The sequence below is a fragment of the Heterocephalus glaber genome, unplaced genomic scaffold (assembly GCF_053883595.1).
Source record: "Heterocephalus glaber isolate CG9 unplaced genomic scaffold, H.glaber_assembly_v1.0 deba00001004, whole genome shotgun sequence".
In the NCBI taxonomy this organism is placed as follows: domain Eukaryota; kingdom Metazoa; phylum Chordata; class Mammalia; order Rodentia; family Bathyergidae; genus Heterocephalus; species Heterocephalus glaber.
This window is the reverse complement of record NW_028258179.1, coordinates 1,389,246-1,416,293: the sequence shown is the minus strand read 5'-3', so window position 1 is coordinate 1,416,293 and position 27,048 is coordinate 1,389,246. Positions and strand designations below refer to the sequence as shown.

At 42.6% G+C, this 27,048-nt stretch overlaps 1 protein-coding gene across 1 annotated transcript in view; it reads left to right on the top strand.

The window, feature by feature from the left end:
• Col4a4 (collagen type IV alpha 4 chain) overlaps positions 1-27,048 on the top strand; it is a 165,928-nt gene that overhangs the window by 121,652 nt on the left and 17,228 nt on the right. The window contains exons 30-44 of the mRNA XM_087209310.1: positions 544-762; positions 2,565-2,726; positions 4,568-4,738; positions 4,907-5,119; positions 5,309-5,452; positions 6,639-6,746; positions 7,709-7,890; positions 8,968-9,031; positions 13,677-13,751; positions 17,547-17,654; positions 18,181-18,288; positions 23,753-23,824; positions 24,969-25,097; positions 25,185-25,298; positions 26,433-26,588. Coding sequence (XP_087065436.1) covers positions 544-762; positions 2,565-2,726; positions 4,568-4,738; positions 4,907-5,119; positions 5,309-5,452; positions 6,639-6,746; positions 7,709-7,890; positions 8,968-9,031; positions 13,677-13,751; positions 17,547-17,654; positions 18,181-18,288; positions 23,753-23,824; positions 24,969-25,097; positions 25,185-25,298; positions 26,433-26,588 — 2,025 coding nt within the window. The remainder of the gene's footprint in view (positions 1-543; positions 763-2,564; positions 2,727-4,567; positions 4,739-4,906; positions 5,120-5,308; positions 5,453-6,638; positions 6,747-7,708; positions 7,891-8,967; positions 9,032-13,676; positions 13,752-17,546; positions 17,655-18,180; positions 18,289-23,752; positions 23,825-24,968; positions 25,098-25,184; positions 25,299-26,432; positions 26,589-27,048) is intronic.

The window sequence follows — 27,048 nt, the reverse complement described above, 5'->3', positions numbered from 1 at the left end:
AGGTATCTCACTGTGGCTCTGCCAGCTCAATTCAATATGGCGACACTGGGTGTCTCCATGCTTTGTGCTCAAGGTAATAATATGTCAGCTCTGAGAACACCAAGAGCAGAGTTTGTGTAACCTGCTGGCTGCCAATGCCAAGCTGAAGAGAATGAGGCAATGACTTCTCCTGATACAGGAGATCCTGAGCTGTGTTGTGGTGATTCGTAGTTGATAATCTTCTATCAAAGCTCCTTCCATCTTGGAGCATGAGTAATAGGCTATTAGTTTATCGTATGGCTGGAATTGCTCAGTTCAAGTGGAATATTTGCCAGAGAATGAAAGCAATTAGGGAAACATCACTGATGTGTAGGAAACACAAAGTTACAATCTGTCTTTCTAGTAAAGCTGGCACAAACAACACTATCTATTAGGCACCTCAAATAGTATGTACACACTCCTATATCTTTTAGAAATGTGTTTTTATCAAAGTAGCAGTCTTTTATGTATTGGCTCTACTGTTATACTAAATTTTTTATTGTTGTTGTTGTTGTTGTTCAATAGGTTTTCGTGGTGACATGGGCGATCCGGGTTTTGGAGGTGAAAATGGGTCCTCCCCTCTTGGACCCCCAGGTCCCCCTGGGCCACGTGGAGTGAATGGTCAGAAGGGAACACCAGGAGACCCTGCATTTGGTCAGCCAGGACCCCCTGGAAATAGGGGTCTTCCGGGAGTGCCAGGGATAAAAGGACCCCAAGGTGACCCCGGATGCCCCGGGCCTGAAGGTATGAGGGGTCTGCTATCTCCGTAGTCCAGAAAGCCAGCTCGAATTTCGAACAGGTCCTTACTGGATGTTCAGACTGTCTCACTCTAGACAGCTAGAATGTTTATACATTTCACCAGAGCACCTTCACTCATATGGAGGCACTGACTGCATTTCAAATATCACCCCTCAGTGTTGCTTCTGCCTTTTATTGGTGGTTTTCAAATGCAAGGTACCCCACTGTGGCAGTGCCAGCTCAATTCGGTATGACAACGCTGGACACCTACCTGCCTGCTTTGAGCTCAGGGCAATATGTTAGCTCCTAAAATACCAAGAGCAGGGGCTGTATAACCTGTCCATTGCCGATGCCAGGCTGACGGTACAGGACAGACTGTGTGAGGACAGGAAAGCCAGAGGTCAGAACAGTGTGGGTTGGGGTGCAGGGGAAGCTCTTTGGGTGAACTGAATACAGCTGAGTTCCAGAGGGCAAGCTGTCTGCAGACAGGGTGAAGAGACTTTTGCACACTTGAGGTACAGGGCAGTGAAACTCAAGATAGGAAGATGGCTTGAGTACTGATTCTGAATACACAGTGGAAGTTTTCCGATTTTAATGTAGATAAAAATAACCTGGGTGTCATTAACGCTTCCATCTTCAGGGCTCCAGTATTAGGAATTCTGATCTGTAACATCTGGGTGGTTCCCGGCAGTCTGAACTTCAGTGAGTCATGTGGGAGATGATGATCCAAGTGTGGCCCTCAGACCAGACACTGTTCTGTCTCTTTCCTAACCACAGATGGGCCACTCTTATTAGGTATCCACTACAGCACATCCGCACATTGGCTCTCTGTATCAGTGGATTCTGTGTCCTCAGATTCAACCAACCATGAATCAAAAATACTCAGGAAAAAACCCACCTCTGTCATGAACATCTACAGATATCTTTCTTGCCATTATTCCCTAAACAATACACTATGTCTATTACTAACATAGCATTTACATTGTATTAGATATTATAAGTAATATAGACATGATTTATACAAAAGGACTGGTACAGGTTACATGCAAATACCACTTCATTTTATGCAAGGGACTTGAGTATCTTGGATTTTGGTGTCCTTGAGGATGGAGGTGGGGGGCAAAGGAAACAGTAGAATTAAGGAATATATGTGCACAAAAGAATAGCACTTGGTTATTAGTAATGAAAACCATATTTGTAAAGGTTACAACAAATAGAAAACATTTGTGAATTGATATGCATTGTGAAATAATCCAATAATGGTGCATTGTGATTGCTATTTTTAAGATGTAAACCAGTGAACCAAAATTCAATGAAAACAGAAAAAGAAAATAGATTTTTAGGTCAGGGTGTGAAACTATGGTGGATTTATTTTTCTTCCTGAAGCTGATGACACTGTGTTTCCAACAGATAGAAATTTGAGAGTACAAGGGATAAAATCTCTTACAAAATGTAAATTCATACAGTGCAAATTGGGTTTGTGTTGTAGCAGTTTGGTGTGAAGCCTTCTGCAAAGGTAGCGATTAATTGGAATCACGAGGAACTGTGTGGTTTCTTATTTGCATAAGTAACTTCTTTGTCATCCACATAACTTTATCAAGCTACTCACTTAACAATGCATGGCTTTTCTATTCCTTTGGCACTCACTGTACCTTTGATATGAAAATCTGACCATTCAGAAATTTAGTTCACTGAAGCCTGGCTCCGGATCAAAATGTTCCTTCCTTTATTAAGGCATGAACAGTTTGTTATAGGCCATCTACATGGTTTTAAGCCGTGTGTGGCATAGATGGACTGTGTCATTACAGGGGCAGCTGCCATTCCTGGCTTGCCAGGTCTCAAAGGTCCCAGAGGCAAAGCAGGAAGTGCTGGATTTCCAGGCATCCCAGGTCTACCAGGCCATTCCTGTGAAAGAGGCGCTCCTGGGATCCCAGGCCAACCAGGACCCCTGGGAGCTCCAGGTAGTCCAGGTAAGTGTCAGCAGATGTCAGGAACCTGAAGGGTTTAAGGTTTACGCTACTTACAAATACACATGTCTCTTGACCTTTTATGGAATTTGGCAGAAGCCTGAGTCTCGAGTCAGAAGATGAAGAGCTTATTACTCTTGAGTTCCGTGCTGGTTGTGTCATGAGCCCATGCCACCCACATCCCAGGGGGCCAATGCCAAGTGGGGCCAGCTACCTGCTGCACAATCACGGGTTGCATCACAAGAGAGGGGTGCTGAATCTAGGAATGGGTGCTTTAGAGCAGCCTGCAAGGAAACCTGTTCTACGTATTGGAGGAGGCCCTGTATTGCCACGGGCTGGGCCTGAAGATGGTCCTTCGCCACCTCCCTACTCCCTTTCTCTTCCCTACTGGCTTTCTCCTCCATAGATCAGAGAGTCAGTATTGCAGACCCTGAATGGCACAGCCCCAAGGGCAGTTACATTGTGTACCCTCCCTTGTTTCTTCCTGCACAGGCCCAGATCACGAAACAATCACGCTACTTTCCGCCTAGGACACGCAGGCCACGTAGGCCACGTAGCACTATTTGCCCCGCCTTCTCTTCCTGTTTGCCTTCCACTATAAATAAAGAGTGCGTGGTCCTCCAGGCGGCCATTAGTTCCCCACAAGCTACGGTTCCGCCTGGTCCCAAACTTCAAGAATAGTCATGGTTTCTTCGTTTTCTCTTCATCTCCCACCGCTCTCCCCGACTTCGGACCCTTCGCTGTGTGGGTTTCGGCACTGTGTCACCCGTCAAGGTTGTTTCCTGCAAACACAACCCTGAGAAATAGCCCAGGGGAAGAAACAACGTCACGGTTTTGCATTCTTGACACAGCCAGCCAGCCAGACGTGAAAGAGTGCATGTCCCGCAACACAAGGTGCTAAGGGGCTGTTTTAGTCTATCGGGGCTGCTGTGACAATACACCTCAGGCTTGGTCACTTAAAAACAAGAGATTTGTTGCTGTCAGCTCAGGGGCTGGAAAGCCCAAGATCAAGGCACTAGAGAGCTGTTGTCTGTGAGGACCCGCGTCTCACAAATAACCCGTTCGTGTCCTCATACGGCAGAGCAGCGAACAGTTCCTCACACCTCTTCCATACGGTCACACGCACCATTCACGAAGGCTCTCCGCTCACCACCCAGTGAGCTCCTAAATTCTCTTCTGCTTAACACGACCGCATCGGTGGCTGCATTTCAATATACAAACTTCCAGGACATACATTCAGACCTTAGCTGGGGCTGTTTCCAATACGATCTTCATTCACTATTCAGATTGTGAATTCCATTCTTTATGTCTGTTATTGCTTTTATCCAAATGCAAGAATATGTCCACTTCCAAAATCAAAACAAGATTGGGACAAAACTTGCCACTACAGCCTCCTTTTTTAGCACCAGTAATGCCAGCTGCTGCTGCTCTGAGTTTTACACTTTTCTCCTCACAGTTAACAGCCTAACTGAACTTCACTTGCCAGAGCTTCAGGAAGCTCCCAGAAAGTTTCCTTCTATTAGTTTTTCTCCTCTAAGAGTAAATAAAAATAATTTTTCTTGTTCTTTACTCCTACTTTCCATTTAAAATTTCTTCATAATCTGCATGCATCTCTACCGGCAAATACTTATTTGAATGATCTGCCCTTCTTTTTATAACACCCAGAAAAATATATTCCTAGACAGATGTAAAGTCGTTACTGTTATTTTAGCCAATAAATATTGTTTTACTTTTCTTTAATGGGCCCTAGACACATAATTTGAGCTTTTGTGAGTATATTTTTCCCATCTAGGTGGGAAGCCAGTTTTCAGCCTTCATACCTCATTGTCACTCATTGGTCTCAGGTGCCCCAGGTAGGAAAGGACAGCAAGGAGATATGGGGTCTCCTGGACCAGCTGGAATGAAGGGCTTCCCTGGATCCCCAGGACTGCTTGGGCCAGATGGACTCCCAGGACCTCCAGGAATCCCAGGCCGTTTTGGGGAAGATGGGCTACCTGGTCATCCAGGTCCAAAGGGTAAGTAGCATTCTTCCTGTATTTCTTCTTATTCTGTAAGCTTAAAATCCACTGTCAGGTGAAGCCGGCTATGCATGATGATACTGATAGAATTTACTGCTCTACTAGCTTGCCGTGGTCCTTCCCTGCATGGTGTCTCCCTTCTTCTGTCCTGTTTGTTACCCTCAGTAGCAGAATGGATTGGTGTAGGTCAGCGGAAGAAGGGGGCTGGAGAGGCTGCATCCACAGGACCCATAGCCCTTGAACTCAAGAGGGCTGGGCAAGACGGCGAAGTCCTGGGGACAGGGATAAAGCCTTTCACTCTGATAGCCCGTCACCCTCACCCATCCTCTAGTCCGCTGACCTGTGTGGGATCAGGACCCAGAAACACCGGGCCTGCAGGTAGGGTCGAAAAGAGCGAGACAGCATAGCTGTCAGAGTGGTGAGCTGGACAACTTCTGTATCCTTTCTGTGCAAACCCAGAATGAGGTGAGAGTTTGCATTTCTCAGTGGACTACAAGGAACACAGATGTAAGACTTGCACCAGCCTTTACAATGGTTTTCCAAAAGCTCATGCTCTTCTTTTATCAGGACCCAGGGGGCTGCCTGGTCTCCCAGGCTTTCCAGGAGAGAGAGGAAATCCAGGCACCACAGGCCACCCAGGCAGAAAGGGAGAAATCGGAGAGAAGGGCTGGCCTGGCTTTCAGGGGGACCCGGGAGTCCGAGGTGCCAAAGGTAAGCGCGTTTACAACACAGCAAGGCGGCACATGATCATGCACCTTGTTTGATCCGAACCTTTTCCGTGGCACCTGCCTGTAATCCCAGCACTCTGGGAGGCTGAGACAGGAGGGTCACAAGTGTCAGTTCAGCCTGGGCAAATTAACCACCTAATGATACCCTGTCTCAAAATAAAGAATATAAAAAGGGCCAAGGATGTAGCTTAGTGCAAAGCCCTGGGTTTAATCCCCTATACCTCAAAAATAGAAGAAGAAAAAAGACTTTGTTCCAATGAAATTGTATTTATAAATGCTGAAGTGTGAAGTTCATATTAGTTCCACAAATGTGTATAATTTTCACAAAGTTTATGTTTTGAGTTTTCCCCCAACCATGCAGAAGTGTAGATCATAGCTCTCAGATTACATAAAAACCAGCAGCTGGGGGGAGGAGGTGTAGGGGCTGAATCAGAATGAGACCTCATTCATCTGGGTCATGGTTGAGCTGCTCCCAAGCTTCTTTTAAAAAAGTGCTCACTACCATAAAAAATAAAGTTTCAGGACCGTCAGTTTCAATGCCTTGTGTCCATCCTTGTTAAGTAAGTGTTAGCTTCACCTCTTACCCCTAAGGCTGCAGTGAGTAAACAGTGTATTTCCAGTGTTGAGAGGAATGTTTGATAATTTTTAGAAACAAGGTTTTGCCCATAAAACTCTTTGGGCAAATAGCCTCATATTTAATGCAAATTACCTATTCTTCTTAGTTGATTGATTCTCATTATTTTGGGTTTTATTAGTTTGTAAATTATTTACATAGAATCAAGGCATCAGAGTCACTTTGCTACCTTGGATAAGTTATGTTTGCTGGGTTATTCTGCCACTATACAATTATCCCACTAAAATTTAAAAAATGGATTAATTCCAGTGATGTCATAAACTGGTTCTCTGAATTTTTTTTTAATGCCCTGATTTGCAGTGTTTGCCAATTATGATGGTGTAAACACTCTCATTCCAACATAAAAACTCTCATCATGGCTGATTTAACTACCAGTGGGTTAACCAGTAGCTAAACCATGTTGATAGTGGGCAATCTGTGGACATGAACACAGTTTAGTAACTGAGATGGGGATTTGTAAACGGGGTGAAGTGTGGGAAGAGATGAGTCATGTGTGTGGTGTGTGCATTTTTCTCTCGCATAATTAATGTCCCAGGAGCCAGAGGACTTCCTGGAGATGAAGGAAAAATGGCCATCATTTCCAAAAGAGGGGACACTGGGGAACCTGGGCCTCCTGGAGATGGAGGGTTCGTAGGAGAGAGAGGTAAATGTTTAAGCTTTTTAACCATAGCACATACATTGACCTCTTTACAGATCATTGGAGCAAGCATGTATATTAGGCAACTATTCCACAAACATGCAGATTAGCAAAATTCATTACACACTAATGAGGAGTCACGGGGTACACTTCTTTTTTTGCTTTTTCATGCTAAAATTTAGCTGAAGTTCACATGTATTTATAGCTCTGGGTATTCTAAACTAGAGTCAACCTGAGACATACATTAAATACTGGTTCCAGGTTTAAAATACCTCTGCGTTGGGTGGCTAGTATTAAAAAAGAAAAGCATACTGAATGTGATTTTTTTTCACGGGGGGGTACCGGCGATCAAACTTGGGACCTTGTGTTTGTGAGGCAGGTGGCAGAACCACTGAGCTAAATCCCTGGCCCACATTGACTGTTTTTAACCAGTGTCCCTCAAACTTCAGTGTGCATGTGAATCACCTAGGATTTTATTAAAATGCACATTGTGAATCCTGGGGTATGGACTTTCCAGGGATCCCGTCTTTCTAACAGGCACTCCCATGCCATGCTGCTGGCCCTCCGAAAAATCAGGTAGCAAGCATTTTGGCAACCACATGTATATTCTCTCCCAAATTCAGGCTTGATCTGCATGTGGCTGACTTCTTGCCTTGCTTTTTTGTTTGACTAGTTGTTGTAGAGAACGTGTTTTAACTCTTCTGGGTAAGGTTTTTCTCATTGGAAAATGAGCATGCTGGGGCTCATGCCCCCATGTGCGTCCTCCTTTCTCTGCTAGTCTGTTCCTGGGGAGCTTCTTTCATAGAGAGGTCCCTGGAACCAGACACCTTCAAGGTGTGCCTCAGGGTAGGCGCCGGGATTCCTAACTCTTTTGGCTCCATCTTTTAAAAGCATTAAGTCCTTCCATGTAACTAGTGCCTAGCCCAAGGTTCCAGCCAAGTGGTTTGTAATACTTCTGCCCTCATCAGGTGACAGAGGAATTCCTGGGACACAAGGGAGAAGAGGAGAGCCAGGACGATATGGACCACCTGGATTTCCGAGGGGGGAACCTGGCAGAAATGGACAACGTGGGTTTCCAGGACCCCCTGGACCTCCAGGTTCCCCTGGGCTAAGAGGGATCATTGGTTTTCCAGGATTTCCAGGTGACCAGGTAAGGGGCTACTGCTAATAAAATCCTCCTGACTTCAGGGTCCTGCAAAGAGTCATCATTTGCCAGGGTAGGTCAGAGCCGTTCCCTGGCTCTTGGAAGATGAGGGGTGACACAGGGAAGATGCCCCCTCGGGAAGGCCAGGATGTAACCTGTGCTCTGACATACACGAGCAAGTGACATAATTCACATGATCCAGCTCAGCTTTAAGCATCTCACAGAGACTTGTTGCATGACTGCTGGTTTGCTAGAATAAAAGTTTATCCTGAAATCCCACCCAAACTTTGGTTTCTCAATCTCCCATCTGATTGAAGATATGATAGACTTTGCTTTACATATAGTTGCTCTTCATAATCATGAGTAGCATACCCTTGAGAAGCCAGGCAGTGTAATAAATATAGTAGCCTACTCCCTACCTCTGGAAATGTAGTTCACGATCCATCTTTCAGAAAAACTGCCAGGCGCGGTGGTACATAGCTATATTGCTAGCAGTCAGGAAGCTGAGGCATCCATGAGTTCAAGGCCAGCCTAGGCTACATAGTGAGCTCAAGGCCAGTGTGAAATACATGAGGCCCTGTTTCAACACCCTCAAGGATTATAGTATAACATGGCTTTTAATAATATTTTATTTAATACTAAGTTCATTCAAAACTTAAAATTTAACTTACATACTACAATTCCAGTTTGGCAGCCATGTTTATAGGATGAAATGCTACTGTTGATATTAATAGCTATAATTCTATAAGAATTTTAACAGTTTTCAAAAACTAGACACATGTAAACCGGGTGTTGTGACACATGCCTGTAATCTCGGCACTAGAACGGTTGGGGCAGGAAGATGGTGACTCTGGCCAGCCTGGACTGCACAATGAGACCTGTCTCAAAAGCAAGCAAAATTGGACATGTGCAGTCGAGTACCTGCCATGCATGTCTAGGTTTTTTTATCATTCATTGGTAAAAGAAAAAAAACTTACCATTAAAAAATCCAAATTGGTTTCAGAAAATTGGATTATGTCATACATGTGTCATTTGTACTAGAAACACAATTAAAGTCCTACTTTTGTTTCATTGAATTGTTAGGGTGAGCCAGGTTCTCCAGGCCCCCCTGGATTTTCAGGAACTGATGGAACAAAAGGACCTAAAGGTATGGTTTGCAAAAAACAGCAGAAATCTGTCAAACTCATACTCCTGGGTGTTTGTAACATCACGAGTGAGCATCTTTTGCATGATTAACATTCAAGAGGCTCTTCTTAGATTCTGCTGCACAATGCTTAAGACCCAAAGGGTTCTCCTTTGTCAGTCAGACCCAAAGGTGCTAGGTAGAGAACAGCACGCCTGGGGCCCTACCAGGTCTCCCTTCTAGGTGGGAATCCCAGCTGCCGTGGTAGTAGTGACCACAGTCCTTCTCGTGACAGCTCAGGTGCAAGGGGTCTGGATCCACATCTGTAGGCAGTGTTCACCTTGGCTTACAAGCGCCATGTCTCACTTGAGCCTTCGTAAATTCAGTTATTAGGGCCTCAGTTACTAGACACAAAGGCCAAACCCATGAGCTTCCAACAGATGTTGAGTTTACTTAGGAATTCCTAAGCCAGCCATAATTTATAATTGAATTATTTTTATCTTAAGCCAAGGGACAGCAATCCCCCCCAAGAACTAGATCATAAAAATTTCACCTTTGTGGGACACATGGTCTCAGTTACAACTGCTCCACTGCGCTGTTGTGGCATGAAGGCAGCCATAGACAGTATGTAAACAAAGGGGAATGGCTATGTCTTAATAAAGCTTTATTTACAAAATAAGCTGCAGGCTGGATTTGCCTCCACAGGGCCTAGTTTGATCTTGTGCCAGAAACAATGTTGTCTTGTAAACACAACTGACATTCTACCTTTGTCAGGGTTTGGGGGGGGGGGGGGGACTAAAATAGAAAGTTAACTCAAGGTAAAAAGTAAAAAGAGTGGTTTTATTAACCCTTTAACTAGACAAAAAAAAACCCCAAAAACCAAATACATAAAAATCTGGATATCTTAAAATGATTCATTTTTTAAACCTTAACATCAAACTCACTATCTGTGAATACACAAATTTGATTCACAAACATTATTTTAATCCAAGTTAAAATAAATAACTTTAAAATATAAAATATATATTAATAAACCACCTAAAATTTTCTTGCCACTAATGATACATGCTTTTTGAGAGACAGTCTATAAATAATATGATAGTTGCTGTGAAAAAACGATCTTAAGAAACAAATATGCTTATCTATTCAGCAGGAATAGTCTAGATTACTTTTTCAGAAATGATTATAAAGAGGGAGGTTTTCTTATTTGATTTTTATATTTTAGAGCTTCAGTGTTAGAACTCACTCCTCTTCTGTCCTTATGTGTTCATGACAGTCCCTTTGCCTCTTTGACTCTTCAGAGACACCTGCTGTCTTTTCTGTCATGTTTGTATCGGGCCATCTTTGCAAGGGTTTCAGATGCACTTGAGGTACCTGGATTAAAAGAGATCCCAGGGTGGGCCGAGGCTTTAGCTCAGTGGCTCTGCCACCAGCCCCACAGGCCCAAGGACCTGAGTTCAATCCCTGGTACCAAAAAAACCCAAACGACTTATTTTGCCAGGGATTTAGATCAGTGGTTCCGGCGCCTGCCACACAAGCACAAGGTCCCGAGTTTGATCCCCCGTACAAAAAAAAGAGATCCCAGGGAGTCTACAGACTGGAGACCAGGCCTTGACAGGGCGTAAGGCCAAGGGAACCTTAGCCTTAGGCAACTCATGGTTTCTTGCTTTTCTACAATGTCTGTTTTTTACTTACCTGTCTACCAACTGGCTTGACCCCTCCCCACTTAGTATTTTTTCTGGGTATGTTTGAATTGTATTCCACTGTGTTCTAAATCAGAGCAACTCATGATAATCCTCGTGATTTCTGCATCAGTAGTCAAGGATCTCAATTTTTCATTTTTAAAAAAATTAATTATATTGGTTCATTTTAGGTATACAATATAATGACATTCATCATTGGAAATTTGCACCTTTATGTAATCTCTCTTCATTCTTATTTTTTCCCCATTCCCCTGCCCTCCCTTCAACCCCTCCATCTCAAATTTTTAGTTTTTAAATTCCACCTTCTGAAAAAAAGACTGTCTGACTTGGGTGGACAGATTTCCATTCCTCAAACAGTAATGCATAAGTATGAGTAGAGTCAAGTGGAGTGTTTACCTCCTTAAGGCATGAGTGGACCTCAGGTTATAAAACACGCTAACTTCCCAGATTCTCTTACAACCCCATCTGATGTCTTGCCCCTCTGTCCCCCTCCACTTTGAGTCCTTTATTTACAGCCGACTCCCATCTTTGGAGCTAGAAACACATATAATGTTGTTTAAAAGCTCTGTGGGACTTCAGGTGTCTACGGCAGCCTTTATTTGTTTTTTTTTTTAATTAAAATCTTTTATTGGTACATTGTAGGTATACAACACAATTACATTTCTCATTGGGAATTGTACCTTTACATGATGCATCTTGGTTCTTATTTTTTCCCCATTCCTAGCCCTCCCTTCACACCCTCCACCCTTCCCTATTTACAAAGACTTTATTTCCATTTTTTCCGTTTCTCATCATTTTTCCTTTCCCTTCTTTCCTTTCTCCTGCCCCTACCACTACCCCTACCCCTTTGGACCTTTTCTTCCTATTTTACATTTTCGATTATTCATTGTAATCATTGGTACATTTTAGGTCTACAGTATAATGACATTCATCATTGGAAATTTGCACCTTTCCATAGTCTCTCTTGGTTCTTATTTTTCACCCTTGCCCAGCCTGCCCTTCAACCCCTCCAGTCCTCCCTATTTACAAAGATTTTGTTCCTGTTATTCCATTTTCTCATATTAATCCCATTCCCTTCTATCCTTTCCCCTAGCCCTCCCACTTCCTTCTCCTTTGCGCCTTTTCTTCCGATTTCACATTACCTATTATACATTTAGTCCTTATTTACACTTTCAGTTTCTCACACCAGAGAAACTATTCGGAATTTATTCATGTGTGTCCTATTTATTTCACTTAAGAGTATTGCCTCAATGTGCATCCACTTAGCTATAAATGTCTCTAATTTCTCATTTTTTATGGCTGAGTAGTACTCCATTTTATAAAAAACCCACATTTTCTTTATCCAGTCTCCAGTTGATGGGCATTTGGGCTGTTTCCAAGTTTTAGAAACTGCGCTGCTATGAACATGGGCGCACATATATCACTGTGGTATGATTCTTTTAATTCTTTGGGGAAGATCCCCAGCAGTGGAATAGCGGGGTCAGATGGGACTTCCAGTCCTAGTTCTTTGAGGTATCTCCATACTGATTTCCACAGTGGTTGCACCAGTCTACACTCCCACCAGCAGTGGAACAGGGTTCCTCTTTCCCCACAGCCCCGCCAGCATTTGTTATTGGTTGATTTCATGATAGCAGCCATTCTTTCTGGAGTGAGGTGGAATCTCAGTGTTGTTTTCATTTGCATCTCTCAAATGACCAGTGATGTTGAACATTTTTTCATGTATTTATTTGCTATTTCTACTTCTTTGTCTGAGAAATGTCTGTTCATTTCAGATGCCCATTTTTAGATTGGGTCTTTAAATTTGGGAGGTCTGATCTTTTTAAGTTCTTTGTAGGTTCGAGATAGTAGACCTTTGTCTGAGGAAGAGCAGGTGAAGATTTTTTCCCACATTGTGGGTTGTCTCTTCATACTGCTGGTGGTTTCTCTTGCTGTGCAGAAGGCTTTTAATAAGAAGAGATCCCACTTGATTGTTTGTGCTAGTTCACGGGCAACTGAGGTTTTGTTCATAAAATCTTTTCCTACACTGATGTCTTCAAGGGTTCTACCTAACCTCTGTTCCAACTGGTTCAGAGTTTCTATTTTAATATTTAGATCTTTAATCCATTTTGATTTTAGTTTAGTGCATGGTGAGAGATACAGGGCTAGTTTTAATCTTTGGCAAGTTAAAGCCCGATTTTTCCAGCACCATTTATTAAAGAGGCTATCTTTCCTCCAGTGAGGGTGTTTGGCTCCTTTGTCGAAGATGAGATGGCTGAATGTGTCTGGCATTGTTTCTGCATCTTCTAATCTGTTCCACTGGTCCTCAAGTCTGTTTGTTTGCCAGTACCATGCTGTTTTTATCACAGTAGCTTTGTAGTATAGTTGCAGGTTGGGGATTGTGATACCCCCTGAACGGCAGCCTTTGAATGTATCTCTTGTCAAGTCTTCAAAAACGCATGGCTTTGTGATACTTTTTTTCTTTTTTTTTTTTTTTTTGGTACTGGGAATCAAACTCAGGTCCTTAGCTTGTGAGGCAGGCGGTGGAACCACTTTGTGATACTTTTTACGAGGACACTGAGTCAACCTTTCTTATAAGAGAGCTTGAAATGGGTTGCAGGAGCTGAAACAGTCACAATTCCTACATGCTTTAGAGTCACTCTGTGCTAAGTACTTCCTTTAAAAGAAAATTAAATTTGAAAAAATAATTTTAGGAACTTAGAAACTCAAACATCAATATCTATAATTTCTTATGATTGTTATGAACTATAAAATTGTGGAGTGTGTGTGTTTGTGTGTGTGTGGCGTTTAAATAATATCGTGCATCTATATTTTCATTTGCTGTTTAGGAAAAAAGTAGTTTTTTTAAAAAATCCTTTAATGGAACATCTGAAGGTAGCATCAAGAGACAGATATCCAAAGAAATATGTCACTATTAAGACCAAATTAAATTTTTGTGACTAATGCTACGTGTATTTTTTCACTTACAGGAAACAAAGGTGATCCTGCCAGTCAGTTTACTCTACCTGGTCCGAAGGGTGAGCCTGGTGGCCCTGGATATCAAGGTATTGCTACATGTGTTGCTTACTAAAACAAAAAAAAAGTAGCTTAGTTCAAAAACTAAAATAATCACTTGTATGTTTCAAGCTGGCAGTGATCAAATTAGTATTTTCTTTCCCCTCTACCTGCTAAGATACACATCAGAAGGATTATGTGCAAAGCTGCCCTGGCCTTCTTGTTCCAGAAGAACAAGGGGATCGTACTCCAGGGACTCCCAGCATCCCTACCATGGCTCATAGGACCAGTGGCGCTGACAGGAGGCACTCCTTTGAGCATCCCCATATTTTGACTGTCAAAAGCAAATATTACTAGCAAATAAAATTGCTTGCAATTGCCCAGTTTTGCAAAAGTGAGAGATATTTTGCAGCCCTCATTATTTAGAATAGCTGCAGGTTTTCCACGCACCCCTTTCTCTACCACTGAGAAGAGCACCTGAGGATGCAAGTGAGGCCCACCCTTGCCAGTCTATCACTGCATCAACTCTAGTTTACTGAAAATCAAACCAGACCCAATGCGAAATCTCAGCCATTCAAAACAAGGATACTTTGTTTTTCACTAACAGTTAGCGTGGATTCCCTCAGAAGGAATGCTGATGTGCCAGCGAGTTCTCGCCCCCACCCCCTGGTTGAGGCTACTGCCAGCCTCGAAGTATGACTCCCAGCAGAAGGGACCGGTGATGCTTTGGGGTGCTCCACCCTTCACAGGGAAAGGGAATTCACTCCAGTTCAAGCCAGCGTGTTGAGCAGGCCCCCTAGAGGGGAAAAGTGTCTTAGGATGTTTTGTCCTACTACTATTTCATACTCCTCTTTACCTTCCAGAAAATAGTGAAAATACAAATTTGCACCCCTTGTCTAGTCCCTGGGGGACCATTCATCAGTACTTAAAATATGCACCCCCCCTGACTTAGAAGTTCTACTCCCGGGAATTCATTGTAAGTCAATAATCAGGCAAGTGTATAAAGATGCATGGATAGAACAGATGTCCATCCACAGGAGATGGGTTGAGTCGCTTATGTCCAAGAGCATTCAGCTGACAGTGATCATATTAAAAACCAGTTTTGTATTTGCATAGATCCCTTGTCAATTAAAAGACTTCCTATTAATAATCTTGCACATTACCTTAAGAGTCCCCTCTGGCAGTAGCCATGTTTAATTTCACGTAACAGAAAGAATACATAAGCAGAACTATTATGGGAAATTTTATTTTCTTTGTTGTTTGACAAGAAACTGCTAAAATGGATGTCTAGCAGAAAAGCGAACTGCTATGGTGGCAAAAATCTCCTTTCACAGGGACACATACATTTAGAGAATATAATATTTAACTGAAAGTTGAACTTAAATATGCAGTTATCAAGGAAAATAGTTTTGGAGTCAGTATTAAGGGAGTTCGTAATAGATACCAGAGTGAGAAATCTTGGAAAGGGGAAAGCAGTGGCTGAAAGTCAACCTGCATTATTATTGTGCATCATCTCCATCATCATCATTATTATTGTGCATCATTAAGGCAGTCATCTCTTCTGTGCTCAATTTATCTCTCCTGGAAACTGGCCTTATGCATAGGAAAGAATTGATATGAGGAATGAATGCAGCACCTTGAAATAAATTTGCAAACTAAAAATAACTACACAAATGTACAGCGCAGTCATCATGATGAAGTCAGCAAAACATTAGGAGATTTTTTTTTCCACACTTGCTAGTATTTTTATTGTAAACCTTGAAGATATAAAATTTTGCAAGCTCTAAGTAGTCCATGCTGAGGGCCTTTAATGTCAAATAACATTTTAAATTAAGAACCATAAGTATGTGTTATTTCACACGTAGGCTAACATTTGTAGAATATTTGCCTTGGCCTAATTGCCTGGTCTGCAGTTATCACCGTTAAAATTGTTTCCTTTCTTATGTGGCATGGCTTTAGCTTAGAATTTTTCAATTATGTGTTATTCAGCAGCACAGAGTTTATGTAAATATGGTCTTTCCATGACTAGGAAAAGCTGCACTGAACTTGAACGAGGCTGATGACGAAATGTAGATGTATGGCTGGTCCCAGGATTGCGGGGTCAGTCTTCCCCCTCCCAGCCTCATCAATTAAGAGAGGAAAGAAAGCACAGACTCTCAGAAATCCTGCTGCTAGCAGAGCTGCAGATTTGAGAGACAAGTCTGAATGCTTGTGATTTCATTTGGAGCCAGTAATGACAGTGCTGTACCTTTTACTGCCAGAAGGTTCCTGGGATAAATAAGATACCACAGAGTCAGGCTAATAGATGTTAAATTTGATCGGGGAGTAGATACAGGAATAGGTTTGTGGCCGTGGGTCATAGGAATGCCTATACCCTCCATGGGGTTGTAAATACAGAGTCATGTATTTTATTTGCAGATTCAGCTATTGATTTTCAGCAAAGGCTGTTGCTCTATCCTATAAATATTTTACCCTTACTAAATTAGCAAGAAAACAAGTCAGTAAATGAAACGTTCACAGTAAGAACACATACTCAGAGTTATGGGCATGGAGGTGTTCGAGGATGATGTGAGGGTAGGATTGAGTGGGTACTTCCTCCTATCCAGGGGCAGCCCAGGCCGAGAACCAAAAGTTGATTAGGGCTTGGTGGCACAGACTTGTAACCCTGGTGTTCTGGGAGGGCTGAAGCCGAGGATCTTGAGTTCCGATCCATCCTGGTCAACTGAACAACTTAGCAGGACCCTGGCTCAAAATTAAAAAATTAAAAAGGGCTGAAGATGTAGCACAGTCCAAAGGGCCAGGGTTTAGTCCCCAGTACCACAAAAACAAACAAAGATGGTGAATGTTCTCCTCTAGAAAACTAGAGAAGAGCTGCACTATTATTCTCTTCAGAACGCCTCTGTCACTAGAAAGGAGCTATTTTAGGTTTATTAAGATCTCAGACACATAGCCACAGGATGTGATGTGCAATTCTGGCATGCACTTGGTGTGGACAGACCAGCTATGGAGAGCCTGACGGGGACAATGGGAGACATTTACGTATAGAACGAGCATAACAAAACAGGAGGGATTGTTGATTTTTCTTAGTTGCAGTGTTATTTTGGCTACATAGGAAAATGTTTGTATTTTTCAGGCTCACCTCCTAAAGTATTTAAAAATGGAATTCCATAATAGCTGCAACTTACTTTAAAATATTTCAGCATTAAAAAATGTATTTTAAAAGAATCCAAATATCATGTTATTTACTTAAAAATTCTACTCCTAGGATTTTTTTCTAAGGAAATACTTTAGTAGGTGAAAAATATAGATTAAGAATAAAGATCAGCCAGGCGTGGTGGTACATGCCTGTAGTCCCAGCACTCAGGAGGCTGAGGCAGGAGGATCACCATGCATTAGAGACCAGCCTGGGCTACATAGTGAGTTCAAGGCCAGCCTTAATTACATAGCACACCTTGTCTCAAAAAACCAAAATCAAAACCAAAAAATTCCATAATACCAAAGAGAAATAACTTGAAAAGTAATTTAATTAAAATTAAAATCAGTAAGCTATCAGCCAGTCATTTGAAAATGACAATTAGGAAAACTAAGACAAATTTAGAAAATTATTTGACATAACACTAATTTAAATTTTCAGAATATAAAATTATGGGTATATTTTGCACATGTGTGTACACAGGAAAATTGTGTCACAGTGGCAGGATTGTGGACATATCATTTCCAATTTTTCCCTGTTATCTTCCTTTTCAGTGGAAAAGATTTAAAGAATAACAAGGGCTGAAGTTGGCTGTTTCACAGGTTTACTGTCCCAGATGGCAATACTCAGACTTTGGCTTTGGCTTCTGTAGGACATGTGGGAGCCCCTGGAGAGCAAGGCTCGCCTGGAGTCCCAGGGCTGAGAGGACCACCAGGAATGCCAGGACCGCCTGGCTCCTCAGGGCCACCAGGGTGTCCAGGTATCTTGAAACCAACCTTGGAAACTTCCAGAGCACTCACGAATCTCTTGCTGTGTCACAAAGCGCCAGTCTTCTCCTGGACCTGTGGCCAGACAGGGCTCTTCCGTTTCCAGACCTGTGCCTTTGGACAGGTCACATCAACTTCCCTCTTCTTCACCTGTAAAGCTAGTCCTGGCTCACGGGGTGCCACTAATTACTAATTACGAGGAGCCAAGATCCTGCCTGAAAAGTGCCGTCTGTTAGCTGGAGATGTACCTCAGTGGTAGAGTGCTTGCCTAGCATGAGCAAGGCCCTAGGTTCAAATCCCAGTGCTGCAAAATAGACAGTTGGCAATTTTAGTTATTTGGGACCGTATTTTTCCTTTTGAAGTTAAGTGTACTTTTCTCCTTAGAGTTAAGAAATTGAAGAAGAGGATATAGTAAAATGATATTCCCCTTTACCCATGTATTAAGAACATAGATGGCTTTTTCAGCAACTGTGACTCATGCCTTACGGGGTATCTGCAGAAGTTCCCTGCTGCCCACAGGTGATCGGGGAAGGCCTGGGCCGAAGGGCTCTCCAGGAGAAATGGGGGATGCTGGGCCTCGAGGCCTCCCAGGGGATCCAGGGATGCCAGGTCCTCCAGGAATAAAAGGTAAGTTCAAGGCTGTGTGGGCGTTCACATCCAGCCCCTGGAATAGCCCAATTGGCAGGCCATTTCCGGAACCCATGAGTGATTCAGCTGTTGGCCATGCCTGTGTCTCAAGGATCAATGAACATCTTCCTGTTCCTCCTCAGCCCAGGGCCTGTGGCAGGAGCTGTTGTGACCAGCCCCCTCCCAGGGAAGGTCTGGAAGGTGGTATTTCCATGTCATTCCGGAGACATTATGACAGTGGTTTTCATGATGTTCCGGTCTATCCATTTATTTTCTTCACAAATGGATAAGCTCCTGTTACATCCTAGATTCTGGGTGCAGAATTGAAAGCAAATGGACATGATCTCTACCTGCATGGAGCTCACTGGCTTGTAGAAGAGACAGACAATAAAAAACATGTGTAATAAACATCCATTCAACAATTAGGATAAGTGACAGAAAGACAAAAGAATAAGGTGTTAGAGAGGACGAGTAATTGATATTCATTATCATTGTTAGATGAGCATTTTTCCTGGTTGAAGTTTTGGCCTTTGGTGATACCTCTGGATAGAAAATAACGTAATACAATATGATGTGATATAGTGTAGTATAATCATGTACTTGTTATTACATTACCGTGCTCTCCCCCCATCCATGATATTGAACTCTAGCCTATATTCTCCCATTTTAGAAAAAGCACTTTCTCAGTGGGTCATTTGTGCACCTATGTGGTATCAGTTTTGTTTGCCTAGAGGACTTTCTTACCAAATAGAATATGATTTTTGAAAGCAAAAGGAGCACCCTAGTACCCAGTAGACACCCAATAAATATTTAGTTGGCAGTATGAGTAAACGAACGGACAGACAGAAGAATATACAGCTGAGTTAGTAGCTATAAGGTTCAAAGTCTACACCGTCGCCCACAGTTGAAAGTGCAAACTTCCTTCCCTGTAACCATCTTTTTGGCTTTTCTTCCTCCCTCTTTTTGGCTTTTCTCCCTCCCTCTTTGTGTCTTTTCTCCCTTCTCTCCCATCTGCCTTTGCTCATATATTTATGCAGATACTAAATGTTGATAAAATGAAACTCAGAAGAGTTGGAAACCATTTCTGAGATTAATCATTTTATTGTTTCAAAACCCCAAATTCCATGTTTCCACCCATTACCCTCCTTTAGCCATGAGATGGCTTTTAAATAATTCCAATTTTTCAGCATGTTGTGGTGTGGTGTACACTCTGTGGTCCAGTGCTGTGGAGAGGGAAGCCATTTATTTTGAAGAATCAATATACAAGACAAGATAGCTTGGAACTGTGCTCTATCTGATATTTTTAATAATGGGAAGTTCAGAGATTTATGATGAATTTAGGGTTTCAAAAAAAAGTTGTTCTGTTGTTTTTTTAGTTTCCCTAGTTATTGCAGCCATTTCTTGTCTCTGGCAATCCCTACAGCCCTCATTTGTGTGTGCGTGTGTGCGTGTGTGTGTGTGTCTGGAAAAAGTTAGGAAACAACCAGAAGAAAACATTTTCCATTATTAACCATTATTAACCACTCCTACTCCATTTCTACCTCTTTCTCCCCTCCCAGCTTAGTAAAACAGCCAAGGATTTTCAAGTGTCTTGGTGCCATTAGAAAAAATATACACCCCAGTTTGACCAAAATGACAAAGCCTATGCTACTATTGTTAATTCTTCTTTCCCTTAAATTACTTTACATTTGTCACATAACTCCATGGTGCCATTATTTTAATAAACCTAATAGGTAAAGAATTAGATCCATAACAGAATTACTCATCATGTAATCTCTAACCACATCACAGTTCTGTGCAGTGAAACATGAGCTTGTTAAGAAGAGAAGATGAGGAAGAGAACACAGTTCGCACCTTCGTGCCCTGTGCAGCCCTGTCTCCAGTAGTGACACCGCCTCACTGCAAACAGAGCAGTGACAGATTGGGCTTAACAAAACGAAACAGTGAAACACATTCCTCAGAATTAAAGCATCTACAATATAAATACATTGCTGCAGTGTATCATGCTGATATAAAAACGAGCCACACTCCAGCTGAAACACTTTGAACTGAGAAACTAAACATTTGAAGTATGTTCTAAATAAGTCAAGGAGACTGGTGATCTTGTTTGAATAAACCAGCTGCTGGCTCTAAAGTCTAAAAGGCTGCATGGATTTCATGTCCTGCTTGTGTTCAATCAGATTTAAACGTTAACTTTCACATATGCTAAAAGTGGCTCGATGCCTAGATTTAAACTTCTATATGCATATGCCCTCTGAAAGGAAAACAGCCAGTTCCTAGTTGGGCCTGAATATAAGGTTGGAAATATAGAACCCTAAAGAAAAGTATCTATAGCATGACAACACCATAAAGAATGTGGTCTGAATGTTTTTCCTACTGGCAAGTAAAACATTTCCCTTTAGAAATGCGTTTTGAAATGTCTTGTATCGGGAAAGATAAGCCAAGCCACGCATCTTAGAGCTCTGAAAATCTTAGTGATGTTCTTCCCTCTTCTCACAACAAGATCGAGCCCCTCCTGCCCCACCCCCACAGCCCTCTCCCTACCTGGTGGCATTCTTTGCTCTTTCCCATCAGGATTATTTCTCTCTTGCTTTCCATTGTCTCATCAGTGCCTGTCATGAGATACCTTTGGGGATTGAAGCTCTTTGCATTAGGAAACCATATTTTATGCCCGTAATAGGCACTGGTGTATTGGCTGGATTACAAAAAACAAAACCCGAATCTTACTTCAAAACTTTTTTTTTGATAAGAGTATTCAAGCTTTTCCTATAGTCATAGAGTTTTCTCTTTCCCATCAGCTTTAAAGTTAGGTGGCCATCTGTCCCATCTTACTCGGACCAGAAGAAATAACTGAGCCTGGGAACAACCATTGCTCAAACTTGGAAAGTCCCAAGCAAACAGGGACACACTGAACACCCTGTTGTAAGTGTAAACCTGAATAAGGCTTGTGGGGTATAGAATTTTCAGGCTCTAGAACACAACCAAGAGCTGAGTGTGAATTTAGTCACACAGAATGGGCTGGCTAGTACAGGTGGAGGCAGTTATGCTGGAACGGAGATGAGACCCACAGCTAGAGGAAGAACAGTGGGCTGTTGTGTGTTGACTGTGATGTGATGGTGGTTAAACAGAAGGACATCAGAGAGGTGAATAAAAATTCCTCATTACCCAGGAATCTGCTTTGTTAACCTAATTGCCTCTCATCTGCAGTGTATGTATTTCATGCATGAACAACTTTCTGATTTAGAGATGGGACTGATGAAAAGCTTTCAGTCAAAAGGAAAAATTACCCTTAAAAGCCTTCCCAGATATAGCTGCATTCAACTTAGAAAGATAACATTGGGTCAGAGAAGGGTCGGCCAGTTCAACAATGGCAAGGGGCTGGCCTGTGACAGCCGGAGATCTGATGGTGTTGATGAGACAGTGGAGAGTTGGCAGAGGCTGGGACGCTCTACCCTCAGCCAAGGCGCTCAAGCCATCAATCTTGGTGGCTGAAGCTGGAGATCAAAGCAAATGGAAATAGCAAAGTGGCCTCAAAAATTTATTATCATTTCAAATAGATGCCAGTAAATATCCAGATTTGGCAGATGAAGAGGGTCTTTGTGTTCTTTTGGTACAAACTTGAAATATTGGTTTGTAAAATAGAAAAGAGGATTGGAAAACAAACTGAGCCAGAACTGTTACAAGTGGTTAGGAAATTAAAGATTTAGGGAAAATAAGGATGCAGTCCCGTTTTTTTCCAGTGCAAGGGAATATGGTTCATTTGCATCAGTCTAAGGTTGGGATCTCAAAAAGAGAATGGCAAGTGTTTCAAGTGCTGATGATTAATAAAATAGAACCAACTGTGCAGTTCCCCAGTACTTACTTTCATGAACAGATAATAATTAGCACTGAAGTTATTTATATCCAAATGGATTCTTCTAAATGCTCTAAATCATATGTCTATAAATCTATCAAAGGCATGGCATATAAGTAGAAATTGTAGTCCACTTTTTAAATACAGATTTTTCTCCACCTGTTCAATCCCTCACCCTCCTAATCTCACATTTTCTCATTCACTTGCTCATTCAACAAGCATTTATTGAACACCTACTACATGTCTCAGGGAAGATGCCAAGTGTGGGCTTAGAAAGGCTGAAAAAGGACCTGCTCTTGCACTGTGATTTACCCTTGCATTGGGGAGACATCTGAACGAAGATGTGTCACAGGCAGGGTTGACAAGGGGACCGAGGTAGGTATCACAGGCTCAGGTGAGGGGTGCTTCCTCATGGCCAGTCACATGAGCTGAGGACATCACTGTCCTAAATTTGAGAGATTTAACCCTAAACTAGTAAAAGGCTGTATGTGTGGGGAGGAGCTCCGAGTCTTGGGTGAGAAAGAATAGTTCTCGGATGGGAGATCTACCAAAGAAATAGGAAGTTTATCAGTCACGGCCCAGTGGTGAGACCGTGTTCCTTTCTCTGGGTCATTTGATGGGACAAGACATGTGGTCATGCATTCAGTTGGGCTTGGCCCTCAGGAGATGCTCTGAAATATTTGTCACCCCTTCCCTTGCCCATCATCTTTCCCTTACTCCCTTCCCTCTCTCCCTCCCTCCCTCCAACTCTATGCTACACAATTAAGCACCTCTCATTTGAAAGCATGCTCACTTGGGAAACTTAAACTCAACTCAAGTCTACTGCTGGAAAACCTTTAGGAAAATTTCCCACCAGAAGGGCTCAGTGACAACTTTAGGAAAGCCAGACTGGTAGAGATGCCTGACACAAGGCTCTCAGAGAAGGCACGGGCTTCAGTAGGATAATGGCTAATTACAGAGCCTGGAGCCTTCAGTAATTATCCCAAAATACATTCAGTTGCCTTAAAAAGGCATCAGAATGGTTCTGAAAAAACTATTGCAGGGAAATAGCAACAGCTCAACTTGACCTACAGGTCTGTTGTTCCAGAGCAGCCCAGTGCTTAAAATCCATGTGGCAGCACACAGCAGGCAGCATGCCACAGAGTCAGCTGTGATCGTTTCATACTACATTATCATGAGTAAATCCAGAAGGAACAAGGACCTGCAGACCCAAGTGGAGAAGGAAGATCCCAAGGCCAGAAGGTAGAAGGCAGGAATTTCCTCTCATCTAATCTCTTCCTTTAGTGAGAATGATCTATTGTCTTCAAATTAAAGGTCACTTCCTACACCAAGATTCAGTAGTTCTAGACTGTATCTGCTCGTGACATGGTTATAATCCAGCAGGGGTTCTTTAAACTATTAAGCTTCTTGGTAGAAAATCTCTGCCAAATGAGTGTATTAAATAATCATTTGCCGGATTCTCACCTTGAGAAAGAGCCCCAGATGGTGAGATATGCCAGTGGCCCAGCCTCTCCCTGTGGTGTACCTCCACTGGGGGGTGCCCATGACTGGCCCGAGTGGGTATCAGTGGCTAGTCTTGCCTCTGGGACACAGACCTGTGGTGTATTTCAGGTCCTGCTGGGTTACCTGGCCTGCATGGCTTGCATGGTTTGAAGGGAGAGAAAGGAACCAAAGGTGCCTCAGGTAAGATGAAAACCGTTCCCAAGAGACCAAGCTTTGTTCAGTGGACCATAATATTAAATAGGTTCTTCCACTGGGATCCTTCACTTCATGAGATGTGGGGATGAAACTGGAAATAAAGCTAGCTTAGGCTGGAGACACAGTATTAGAACTATTTCTAATGCTGCTGATGACTTCTATGAGGGGTGTTCAGGAAAACCCTAAGAAGGAACTGTTGGTTTACAGTACCTTTTGTTGGTATTACTTGGGACTGTCTACTAAAAATACTCTGAATAATTGCTTAAATGGGCCCAAATTTCAAAATGTTATGAAACAAATAAATAGTCTGGGTTTAAAAAATTGTTTTAAGGGTAGCAAAGGCTTGTACAACCAAGTGGATCTAATTAGTACCTTTGGCATCCCTCTACTACTAATGCTAAGACAAATTATCTGAAACATTTGCTGTCCTTTTTGTTACCACAAAGGGTCTAATATCCAACAACTGTAGTCTAAATTGTTCTACTAAAATAATATATATTTTTGTGTGATTTTCTCAGAAATCATAACAAAACCAGACAAAGGAACTAGAACTCAACATGTACATTTGAGTGACTGTGGGGAAAAGGTAGAATCATGCAGCAAGATGTGAATCTATGGTGGAGAAGGATGAAATCTTTATATAGTTTGGAAGATCAGAAAGTAACTTAGTTCATGTAGGATTTATTTAGTGGCTCTTCCAAACAGTCTGATTTAAATGTTTACCCCTTCCAAGAAACCAGTGATGTTTTCCCTCCCCAATGGGAAACCACACTATGGTAGTTCTCATTATATGCCAGTGTCCACTCAAATTACAAAGCAGTTTGTTCAGAGCTATTTATTATTCTACCTCATTTGTTTTTGCTTCATCCATTGTTAAGTTCATAAGGTTGGTATTATGACGAAGCAATTGTATTTTTCAATCTGATAAATTATCATAAGAGAAATCAAACCCATAGTTGACTGGTGTGATGGGTTGTAATAGAGCAATGGTAACCCAGGAATAGTATGCAGCCATTTGGACCACTATTTCTGGCAGAGATTGGTCTCTGTGGAAGAAGCCACTTTTCAAGCATGATAACAGGGCAAAAATGAAAGAAGGTACAGTACTGATGCTATTTTTCCCATTAAGGTTTGCACGAAATGGGCCCACCAGGTCCGGTGGGAATACCTGGTCAAAAAGGAGAGATAGGAGACCCTGGGAATCCCGGAATTTCTCCTCCAGGCCTTTTTGGAGAGAAAGGCTTTGCAGGCCCCCCAGGTAAGAAGCAACATGCTTTGTTCCTCTCTCTCAATTCAAAACCTTCCAAATGTAATGTGGCTAATGTGTGAACATGTGCTTGTACAGGGAGACCAGGACCACCAGGTCCCGCAGGTGCCCCAGGCAAAGCTCCTAAGGGTGATGTTCCTGATCCTGGTCCACCTGGAGATGAGGGACCCCCTGGCCCTGATGGCCCACGAGGTATGAAAGCATCATGGCAAAGGATGGCAGTGCTCCCTTGGTTAGGTGCTGCCAGTTGGGTAAGGTTCTAAGACTGGAGAATGGCAGAGCAGAAGGCCCCAAGTAGCCTCATCGGTTTAGTGGAGATGAGTTAGACCCAGTTGGGTGGGAGTGTGGGTGGCAGTGGGTCCTCAGGACCACATCCAGGTCCAGAATTAGGCCCCTCCCTCTTGCAGGTCAATTCTCAGATCACCTGTGCCAAGACACAAAATCCGATGTGGAAAAGCACTTCCTATCTGCCCCTTGAAATCCCCAGTAGGAGGGACTCCCACCTCCTTACTGGTTTCTAGCATCTGTCTACTCATACAGAGGCCTCTCGTACACCCAGAAACAGTCACCTCATGGGCAGCTGAGAGCCTGTTTTCCCTCTCGTTGTTTCGTAGGGATGAACTCTGGCAGGGCAAGATTTTGGAAGCTATTATAAGCTAACAAAGTTGGAGTAGATTAGAGTTGATTGGGAATCAAGAGAAAAGCATGGCTTATTGCCATGACTCGCCCAGTGCAAACAGCACATTCATACTGGCTGACCCACAGACTCACCACCTTGGGATCTTTTGGGCTTCAGTAAGGGTGGGGTTGTACACTGAGAAACATAGAAGCAATAAAAATATTCTAAGAAGTATAAAGCTAAGTGAGAACAGAATTAGGGTTAACTCATTCCTACACATAGATACATGTTTGCAAATGTGACTATAGATTTGTTGAGTGAAAATTCCTTTCCCATTGGCTGATGGCATATTTTTCCAAATATCCCATCTGTTCACCCCTTCATCCATCCATTCATCATCCTATTAAAGCAGTGAGATGATAATGAACACAAAGCCATAAAATGACACTTTCAGAAAGAATGGCTCTGAAGGAAGAAGGTTTTGCTTAGGTTCATTTTGTGGAACAGTACTAACCCACTGCCTACATCATTTCTCAGCCTGGGTTTCATGGGACGTACTCTCTGTGTCACTTCTGTACTTTCTTATTCTTCCAATTCCCTAGATGGCCTGCTTGCTGGTCACTGCTTTTCTTAAGAAGCTCTCAGACAGCCAGTATATACATTTGTTTTTGAATGAAAGAATATTTTTGCCTCCTCCCTGTGGTTAGGAGCTCCTGGGCCTCCGGGACCCCATGGGAGTGTTGACCTTCTGAAAGGGGAGCCAGGTGACTGTGGTCTGCCAGGGCCACCAGGTCCCCATGGCCCGCCAGGACCTCCCGGATGCCAGGGTGTTCCAGGATGTGATGGAAAAGATGGCCAAAAAGGTACGAATGCAGGTTGTTCCTTAATCAGTATGTGAAGACTTTATTTCACTCCCAAGGGTCTGGGTTAATGTCCTTCGATGAAGTCATTCCTATTTCTCAGGGAAACCGTCACTACATTTCCCCAGAGGGTCTCCAGGTTTGGGTATGAATTGGAAGTAAAAGTAAGAAGCAAGTTTCTCTTCAGCTCCTAATAATACCCTTGATAATAATCTCTGGGCCAGAGCTGGGAACAGAAATACAAGGTGTGATCTAAAAGTAAGGTGAATGTCTCTACTTTAAAAATTTATTACAGTACAATATACATTACCATTAATCCTCCTCGCTTCAAACACACATCCCATCATTTTTGACACTTTCTGAAGCAGTTCTGGAAGTCCTCTTTTATGAGTGTCTTTAGTTGCACTGTGATAACTGCCTGAATTGATTCAAAATGTTTACCTTTATGGTCATTTTGACTTTG